This window comes from Tarenaya hassleriana, unplaced genomic scaffold (genome assembly GCF_000463585.1).
Source record: "Tarenaya hassleriana unplaced genomic scaffold, ASM46358v1 Cleome12, whole genome shotgun sequence".
NCBI lineage: Eukaryota > Viridiplantae > Streptophyta > Magnoliopsida > Brassicales > Cleomaceae > Tarenaya > Tarenaya hassleriana.
The window spans coordinates 2,633,595-2,643,364 of NW_010962392.1; the positions used below are offsets into that span (position 1 = coordinate 2,633,595).

At 36.2% G+C, this 9,770-nt stretch overlaps 1 protein-coding gene across 4 annotated transcripts in view; it reads right to left on the reverse strand.

The window, feature by feature from the left end:
• Nucleotides 1–5,059, reverse strand: part of LOC104806692 (lysine-specific demethylase JMJ706) — a 7,493-nt gene extending 2,434 nt beyond the window's left edge. The window contains exons 1-11 of one of the 4 annotated variants that reach the window (XR_770647.1): nucleotides 4,639–5,059; nucleotides 3,524–3,890; nucleotides 3,121–3,277; nucleotides 2,820–3,039; nucleotides 2,665–2,718; nucleotides 2,499–2,578; nucleotides 2,096–2,373; nucleotides 1,616–2,014; nucleotides 1,187–1,530; nucleotides 837–1,064; nucleotides 115–612 (exon numbers count right to left, since the gene is read on the reverse strand). Coding sequence is in view for 3 of the 4 variants with exons in the window: in XM_010531708.1 (XP_010530010.1) it covers nucleotides 436–612; nucleotides 837–1,064; nucleotides 1,187–1,530; nucleotides 1,616–2,014; nucleotides 2,096–2,373; nucleotides 2,499–2,578; nucleotides 2,665–2,718; nucleotides 2,820–3,039; nucleotides 3,121–3,277; nucleotides 3,524–3,890; nucleotides 4,639–4,641 (2,307 nt within the window). In the remaining variant the exon portion in view is untranslated. Of the gene's footprint in view, nucleotides 1–22; nucleotides 613–836; nucleotides 1,065–1,186; nucleotides 1,531–1,615; nucleotides 2,015–2,095; nucleotides 2,374–2,498; nucleotides 2,579–2,664; nucleotides 2,719–2,819; nucleotides 3,040–3,120; nucleotides 3,278–3,523; nucleotides 3,891–4,638 lie in introns of those variants that run through there. The other 3 variants (XM_010531710.1, XM_010531709.1, XM_010531708.1) reach the window with 3 other exon arrangements.
• Between the last annotated feature and the right edge of the window lie 4,711 nt (nucleotides 5,060–9,770).

Genomic DNA, 9,770 nt, shown 5'->3' on the forward strand with positions numbered 1-9,770 from the left:
AATCCCCCCCCCCCCCATAGAACTTGGCTCAAAAACCCTACTACTCTCTCCCCCACACAATTGGCAACTAGGTCAAATGTTATTAGAAAAAAAAGGCAGAGAAGAAGATGTTACCTAAGTAGGTGCGGGTTGCCTCCTAGATTTTTGGACATCCCTGCACAAAGAATCAAAGATTTGTGTTCCCTGTGTTATCTTTCTTTTTCTTACATCTCAGAGAGTAAAAGAAGAAGAAGAGGAGCTGTCGTTGTTGCTTTCCGCATCATCTTCCTGTGGTCTTAGAGCCACTCCCATTCCTTATGGGTGGAATCAAACTTCCTGTTAGCAAGAAGAAGAAGAAAACAAAAAATGTAGTCAAAGGGAATCTGCTATTCCGATGGAACCCTTTTATCCTCTCCTGAATGACTGTGTTGTTTCATTGCTCTGCCGCTGGTTTCATTATGATTTCCACCTCTTCTTGACCTTCACCCTCATGCGTCTGTTGTCTGAAAGACTTTGCCACAACATTCCTTTTCGGTCTTCTGAGATGGGGCCGGGATCATATTCAGCCTCAGACCATCCAGCAGCTTGGCTGCGTCTTCCTTCATGTTGGGATTTCTTCAGCCGTTTAAGCCCCTGTTTCATGTTAACATCAGAGCAGATTTGATGGGCTTTTCCACTATAGAACAATATAAATGTCATTTATCCTTTGTTTGATCGCTTACATACTCATCTTATCGATGACTAAGGTCATATAAATGTGGGTAAAGATACTAAGAAGAATTCTGATCAGAAAACAAAACCGGTTTTTCGACCAGTTTCCAACTGTATATAATGAACAAGTGATGTGTCCTCCTCACCTGATGCTCAGAATTCCTTGACAACGTATCAAGGATCAATGTTTGGTTCTCAAACTTCAAAGAAGAACGACGTTTGACCCTGAAAATCTCGGAATCAGAACCATCGCTTTCATGATCCACCAAAGTTCCACCATTCGGGACATGGTGAGAATTTGGAAGCTCCTCTTGGAATGTTACTTCTTCCGTCCGCTTGGAATCAGTACTGCCAAAGTTAGCTCGGCCCTGTACCTGGTTCATACAAAACGGTAACAATGTAGTGTGTTATGCCCCGAAAGAACACTACCATTCTCAGAACAAAAAGAAAAACTTATTCATGAAAAATTAAATAATGGAAAATATTCCAAACTTACATAATCATCAACAACAGAGGAAAGACACGAGGCATCGGCTTCGTGGCTCGAGACAGGGTGGTGGTTTCCATGTTGTGTCTGGCCACAAGATGTGACATCCAGTTCAGGGGTGAAGTCAAAGTCAATAGTGGAATAAGGAGAGTATCCATCTCCTCCAATGGACGGAACTGTTTTTGACATCGGGTATGAATACAAGTCTTCGTCTGTCGTCAACTGCCCTTGAATCGTATCTGATACTCCATCTTCCTCCTCAAACTTCTTGGCAGCAACTTCCATGTTTTCGATGTCCTCCCTCAAGAGAAGGGTGCGAGTCCTCCCGCATGGGAGGTCAAGCGTTTTAATATCTGGATAAGATATAACAGTTCAACCAACGATTTTAAAAAATATACTAACAAAAGATAGGCGTGGAGAGTGCAGAATAAAGCTTACCTTGGTGGCGGAGACACAGAGGGTGAGCATAACAGTCACAATTGATAAAAGCCAAATAACAATCCCGCTTACACAGACTGCATACGATGGTACCATGCGTATTTGAAGCGAGGCCTGTGCATGATCTTGATTTCATCAAAGACCAACAAGCCCAATGAAAGGAATGTATCAGTTTGACAAATGCAACCTTGATGCAGTGCTGCGCCAAGAAGTCTGCTGGCGAAAAATTCAAATCTTGGAGTCCAGAACTTGTGTATAAAAGCATTGCTTCTTTGCAAATCAATTCCTCGTGAGGAAGCAGAGGCACCCTCTTAAGGTGAGCGTAACGGCTACTGGCAATAGCTGCGAAAGGAAACCAGTCACCCATCGCAAAATTCACAGCCTCGCCACAATTAAAGCCTACAACATTTTAACACGTGATCATGATTCAGATGCAGCTATCTGGTCATCTGGACGTGGTGCAGACAAAAAATGTTTTACCATGGCTGAAGCCAGCGTGATATGCCCTAGGGAATGTAACAATAAACTCCCCCGGCTTTTGTATGGTCCTGTAAACAGGCACATCATGATCCAAGAGAATGTTTGGTGGGAATAGGGTTGTTTTCCCCAAAAGCACATCAAAGGCTCCATCCTCTCCAGTAGTGGACAAGATATCATCACTGTACACACACTCCCTGACCACCTTTTCAAATTTTAGAGCTGCAGAACCTGGAATCCCATACCAAGTTTTTGATGCTCCACAATGTTGATAATTAATGCTGCTTTTTAGAAAGAGGAAAGGGTAAAATGAAGATCAAGACACTGAGTCCAACTTTACTTGAACACATGAAAATATATGTATCCAAGGTACAAGCCTAAAAAACTCACTTTCGACTGTCGTTACCTGTACAAATAATGATCCTCAACATGCCAAGCAAACATACTAAACAGCATTCCTATGTACAGCATCGGTTCAGTGACTCCCTGAAACAAACAAATCCAAGTTAGAAAGGAACATACTTACAATGGGATTGTAGAAGAACATAATGATTGTCCGTCTTGTCACATACCGGAATAGATGTCTCAAGAAGACGCAGAGTGGACTTTGGCAGCCACGAAACTTTCTGAAATAAATGAGCAAGCAGATAACTAACATATTTCAGAAACCTAGCAGTAGTTACCTTGATGCTTAACTGGTAGGAGAGGAGCTGTATCAGATCAATACCTTCAAGTTCCAGTTGCTGCTTCCTAGTGGATCACTAGGCGAAGTTGAGAATGCACTACCATCCACGTCACATGCATATTCAACTGTTTCTGTCTTGCCACAAGCAATCTCCCTCCAAAATTCTTTTTCCAAGAAAACTTCCGGAAGAGAACCACCACTACAGTATCTACGAGCAAATACCTTGTTTGCCATTTTCTCGAAATCACGAAATGTATAGTTCCTGAGTCGTTACATGTCATCAAAACCCGAGGTCTATGGATCAAAGTCATAAAACTAAATTCTGCAAGGTAGGATAACAAACCTCCCACTCATGAAAAATGTAACTTTATCTTCAGAATCCCACTCAGCGAGTCGAAGAGGTTGTACTCTGGTTGTAAACTTAAAGTTTACTTTCTCTTTCATCAAGACAACTCCGGCAGGAACTGTTGCCATCAAAGGGGAAATGATCTTGCAAATACCTGACAACAAATAGAGGGCATAAAAGAGGAGTTCCATTCAACATCATTTAAGTTACACAAAGGCCTCAAGGTAGCAGCTATCATTATCAGAAGCACAATCCTACATGTTTAATCATAAAATTAATAACAATCTGCATCTTGCAACTAACATATGCAGATAGCTATAAATAAGGAAAAGTGATCTTTTAGTCTCCGATAGTACTAGTCCTTGCTTATTCTGAACCGAAGTGTAGAAGTCGGTTATACCAAATTTAGAAGCCTCTGGTGCTATCTTCTGCAAATAAATCAAAGGATCCTCGAACTCATCCTTGGTTGGTTTGTAGACAGGACACTCTGGAAGTCTCTCGGTCCATTTTAGATCATCTGTTTCGAACTTCTCCACTTTGCGCTTCAATACACCATTCAGTTTGGAGATTGTATCGTTAACATTTGACCGTAATCTCACACCACATGATGCTGATGCTCTCAGTGAATCACCTCCACTCCTAGTCATCATGTTGGTCACACCTACTGTTTCATTGCCAGACTCTGATCTCATTCTCTGAAGCCTTTTACGTTTCAGATATTCTAGACCATTCTCAGCCTCTTTGGACAAGCAGACCCTCCTTTCCACCTGGAGACAAAGGGATTTAGACAACACTCCAGAAACATGAAGTGGAAGGTAGAATCCAGTTTGACTAAAGGACTGCGGGATCAAAAGTTCACATCCCACATATGCTGGCGTCATCGATATACAAGGTCAGTGATTCAAACGTAACCAGATAGCCAAGAAAAGGTAAATATCAGAAAATGAATGCAGAAAACCGAAACAGTCAACTGCAACTGCCTTAAAAGCATAGGCGTATTGGCTTCCAACATATTCTCCCTATCAGTTCGACCAAATCCTTAACGATGCTACAAATGTGAAATCACTATTTCGGCACCCTCGTACAACGCGAGTCAAAGACTATCGACAATCTTCCCCAGAACACAAATTTTGACCGAGTGAGATTCGTCGAATTCCAAAAGAAGACAGAAGTCAACTCTCTAGAGATGAGATTCCACAAAAAAGAAGCATAAAAATGTAAGATGGTTATGTAAAGCATTTCCAAATCCGCCGGAAATTGGCCTCTGTTGCGCTAATGCTCCGGCATTGGCAGGCTTTCTAAGACTACAGAAGCGAAATTAATATACATTTTAAAATTCTCGCAAAGGAACGCAACAGTGATCAATTCAAAATAATAATGCATGCGATCTGAACCACGAAATCATTACAGAACAAAGCTCGTGAAATTTTCAACCAAAAACACGGTTAGACAAATTTCACAACACGAAACCTTTTTTCAAAAAAAAAATGAAAATGCGAGAAGCCATCAACTCACCATGGCATTCCGTAATCTATCTCTGTAGGACTCCGTTTTCTTCAACTCGGAGAAAACCAGACCGCGACAAACAAAGGACAACGGCAGAATCCGGCCAAATCCAGGAGATATGAAACCCTAGATCACGATCTCAACCAGCGGAATCAAGCCATAGCCTGACAGGCGAACACGGCAAACCACATTTTCAGAAACTGCCGCCAACCGAGGCAGACCGAGTCAAACGCGGAGATCCGAGTCGCCGCGCAACCGAGTCAAACGGATATCAGAATCCTGACAATATCCACCAGATAAAGCACAAGCTGTTTACGGCGAGAAACGGAGACTGATGAGGGCGTATGGCGGTATCCGGCCGGAGAAAGCGGTTTCCCGGCGGAGAAGAGAAAGAAACTGTAGATGGGAAAAAAAGTAGACCGAGAGAGAAAGACTCTTAGAAAACCGAGAAAGCGCAAGTAAAATGATCATTTATACGTTTATACTCCAGATGTTCATACTTTACTGACCACCGTAATTTTAGCCCAAAAAAAAGTAAAACGGTTTCTAAATTATTTCTTCTAATTAAAAAAATAAAGGTGGGTCGGGTTGGTTCCGAAGTTCTTAATTAAAAAAGAAATATAAATAATAATAATATATAAATAATACATCTTGACTACATTATATAATCCTACGATAAATTAATATTACCGCAAGATTATAGATTGTTTTGCATACTGTAGATTTATATTTCATTAAATGACAGTTGAGTGCGCTGAATTATACAATAATAATTATACGTTCATAATACATGTTTTGAGACACATAATTATTTCATTTGTACGGATACATAAACTATATAAAGTTTTACAAAATTTAAGAAGAGAAGTGTGAAGGAAAGTAGTGGTCGTTAGGTGGTTCAACCAAGTTTTGTTCAATGCTGTATTTTTTAACCGCGTTATTACGTAATTTTTTGGTATTTTTTAAGTATTGTTTTTGTTCATCCTTTTTAAAATTAGAGCATTTCTAACAAAACTAAAACTATTTTAACGTTATTATTTATTTAAATAAGTAAAAACTATTAATGAAAGATAAATAAATGGTTTTGTATAAGAAAACTCGATATAAAAATGTGGAGAAATAAAGTAAAAAAGAAGAAGAAAAAAATCATTTGAAAATTACGAAAGGCGGTTTAGGGAGTCTTGCTGAAACCCACGACTCCCAAACCGTGGATGCGTCAAAATCAGTCGTGTCCGTTCAGAGAGACGCGGATAATCTAAAAACACGGAGATCTGAGAAATCGTACCGGATCCGGTTCAACTACCTTCCGGTTAGTTAGATCAGCTGGTTAACCATCGGACAATTTTCTACCCCCGTCTTATAGGGGTACTTTGGTAATTTCGGAAGAATAACGTGACGCTTGGCGAACTTCTCGAGGAAAGCGTGACGGACCATGACGCGAAAAACGACGGGAAGTCGAAACGTGGAGAGAGTTCCGTAATCGGATGTCAACGTGGCATCTGTTATATCGGACAACACGCGGTTTTTTGAATAAACCGGGTTTTACCGGTTTCCGGTAAAAGCCTTTATCCGAAAAAACCATTGGCCCAATCTCGATTTCTCTTTTTTATTTTAAAAAAAATATATATATATATGTTAGGGTTAGGTCGGTGTGTTCAATGATTAGTTCTATGGAGTCAGCGAAAGCGAAAGTTGTGCGGCTCGGTCCAAACTTCAAACGCAACTGGTCAACGCTTAAACCCCCCCGGTTCGGCTCGGCTTTAAAGACAGGTCAACTACTTCTTGAAACTTTCGAAAGTCTGAAATACCCCTAGAACCATGTAAAATTACTTTCTATGCCCTCCTCCCTAGTGTCCACATTCCCTTTTTCCCTTTAGATTTGTTTTTTTCTCTTTAATGTCTCCAATTATGTGTTTTTTTTTATAGTACAACCAAAAAAAAGTAACGCATATGGACTTTTATATGATTTATTTACACGTATTTTCCGTATATCTATTGTGCTTAAGAAACCTTTACGTATGGTGAACTTGAATCCTATAACAAAAAACAATTATTTCGTGTTAGTTGCATGTATATATGAATGTATAAAGAGATATTATATTTTATTGGATATATGGTCCACTTCAGCTTTTACAATCATCACTTATTTACTTGAATATATATATATATATAAAGTATGAAGATAATGGAACCAACAAAAGAACGTATACAAAGTGGTTAGAAGAACACCGAATATATGGAAGTTAAAATAGCTTGAAATGGAAATTTACTTGTTTGAAGATCTTAAAAAGATCCACATATTGATTCACATTTATATATTTGCACAGCTATGCTATATACATGTAGGTTTTGAATAAAACTGTTTACTTGAATAAGTAATACGTTGTCGAAAAATTAGACATACAAATATAAATAGAAACACCAAATACAGTGGCCATGATTATTATTATTTTTTTGAAAATTTAAACATGACTACGATATTTTCCCATACATTATTATGTTTTAGTTATTTATCACATAAACTAAGTGTTAAAATAATGTTTGAATTTTTATGACTAACATATAATATATATATATATATATAGAGAGAGAGAGAGAGAGAGAGATTGAGGGAACCGAAAGTCTTTAAAAGGAAAAATAAAAATCGAAGAGCAGACATGATTTGTTCTGATCTCATAATCTCCATCATGTTGGTCATGTCACATGTCAAGTGGACATCTATTTATGTTATCTTCAAGCAAAATCTTTCTTAAATCTGGAAAATGATTAAAGCCATTTGATTAGTAATCCACTAGAGAATATATATATTATTGCATATCCCTTATCATATGCAAAGGATTATGCTACCTACTATTTTTCGTATTATTGTACTTGTAATATAATTAATATATATGCATTATCCGGTTAGGAAACAACCTTTATATATATATATATATATATATATATATAATAGAATTTAGAAATAAAATAACAAGGAATTTGGAATCTTATAGTGCGTGAATGATATGGACTGTCCTCGTCACATCTTTTATTATCTATTTAACAAATCCCCTTAGCATTTTGTGCGTTCCTTTATTTTATTATTTCCTTTTCCTTCCTTACGTTTCTGTCCCCATCCTATGTGTTTGTGCGTATATCTACATAGAATTAAAAATCAAAATTAATCGGACTAAACCAATTATCTATTTTATATTCCAATCTGCGTATATAAAGAGTACGTATGTGCAAGCAGTATATATATATATATGTACATACGTATGTCTTCCATCCACTCGATGAACCTAGCTAATATTGAGATAAACTTAGAATTAAACAAAACTCGAAAATTCGATGTAAATTGAATAATTAAGATATATAAATATCCATAAATATCAAAAGAGGCCATTAACAAAACTGAATAAATGTAGTTTAGTGAATGAATATCTTTGTCGTATAGATACGTGTATCTCGGGTATCTAAAAGGATTTTTATCGTATGCTTAAAAAATATGACGTGGAAATATAATTTATGGAAAACTTTCAAATTGAACAGCAGCGGACAAAAAAGAAAATGTCACGTGGAAACAGCTAATACAATGATGCTTTTTTACGTAGTTTTGGTAATTGCGGCCGAATTTGGGACACCACGATCCCTTTTGTTTCTCATTTCATGTCGGCCGTACCACATGCCTCGTCATTTTATTTTCTAATTATTATATCATTATTATTAATCAGTTTTTAACAAAACGCACATCTTCTTTACCAATATATATACACACACGCATATCTTATATTCGGTACAAAACCATACAGGTATGAAAATGTTATTTAAGAATTTCACACTTCTTCTATTAAGAAAATCATGCAAAGTTTTATGTTTTTTAATTCCAAATTCTTTTTTTTAAGTAAAAGGCAAAAAATGAATTATTTTATAATATTGTATACTCAAAATGTAGAATGATATCTTATTTTTGGTTAGCCTTTTTTTCTTGAATAATCTCAGCGGCGAATATTTTTTTTTAAATGTCAGTGATATCTTTTCCTCGTTTGTCGTATTATTCTACGTTATTATGATATCATTCCATAATCATTTATAATATTGAATTATGCTGTTATAATACGTGTCCCATATTACATTTACATGTCAGTCTCGATCGTGAAATTATGGAATCCAATTTCCAATAACACGTCTGCATGACCTCCTTTTCTCAGTTGCCCCCTTTATTTTATCCAATGAATGTTTAGATAAATATAAAATTGCCAAAATATAAAAAATAAAATAAAACGTGTAATTTTTTAAGTTGCTCAACGCTTTTTTGTATTGGCCCCATTACCTTGTTTGTACACAGACTTTTGTAAGAATATCTTGTACGAGATATTGTAAGGTTCAATTTTGTAAGTGGAGCTATATGTCCACACGTATTTATATGTTACACCAAAAAAAAAAGTTATAGAATTGAGATCGAATCCCCTTTTTAAATGTTTATGTTAATATTGATCTTATATATATATATATGTGTGTGTGTGTATTTATATATATATTTTTTCAAAATCGTTGTCGAGAAAAAAAAAATTCTGAAAATCTGAAACTTAGATTTTCTTGGAAATTTGGAATAAGTCTAGGTTAAGGAAAAACACGATACCTTAGTTTTCAGTTTTCGTTATAATTTTTTTTAATGTTTTTAAAATCGCAATTCTCTCCATGAATTCCCTTTTTTTCGATCAAAGGGTCAACTTCAAACTATTTGTTAAAAATTCGTTACATGACTGATTAATTAGGCCAATAATGACATATATAACTTGATGATAGTTTGAAGGGGACGTATCCTTAACTTGTTGGGCTAAAGACAGACCATCCCTTTTCATTTCTCCTAAATCCCCAAAATTTTAAAAAAGAAAAAGAAGGGGATGAAATATTCAACTTTTTATTTTGTTTTTTCAAATTTTGACTAAGAGAAATAGACCCCAATTTCATAATTAATTATTGTTAGTCCTCTCCAGATTCAATTTTTTTTTTCCATCTCAACAACCCACGAAAAGACATCTGAAAAATATGTCTTAACAAAACTTATTTATATATTTACTGAGGGAAAAAACTTCCTTATATATGTTTCATGTGTAGTTTGAAAAAAAGTTTTTATTTATCATATATATATATATATA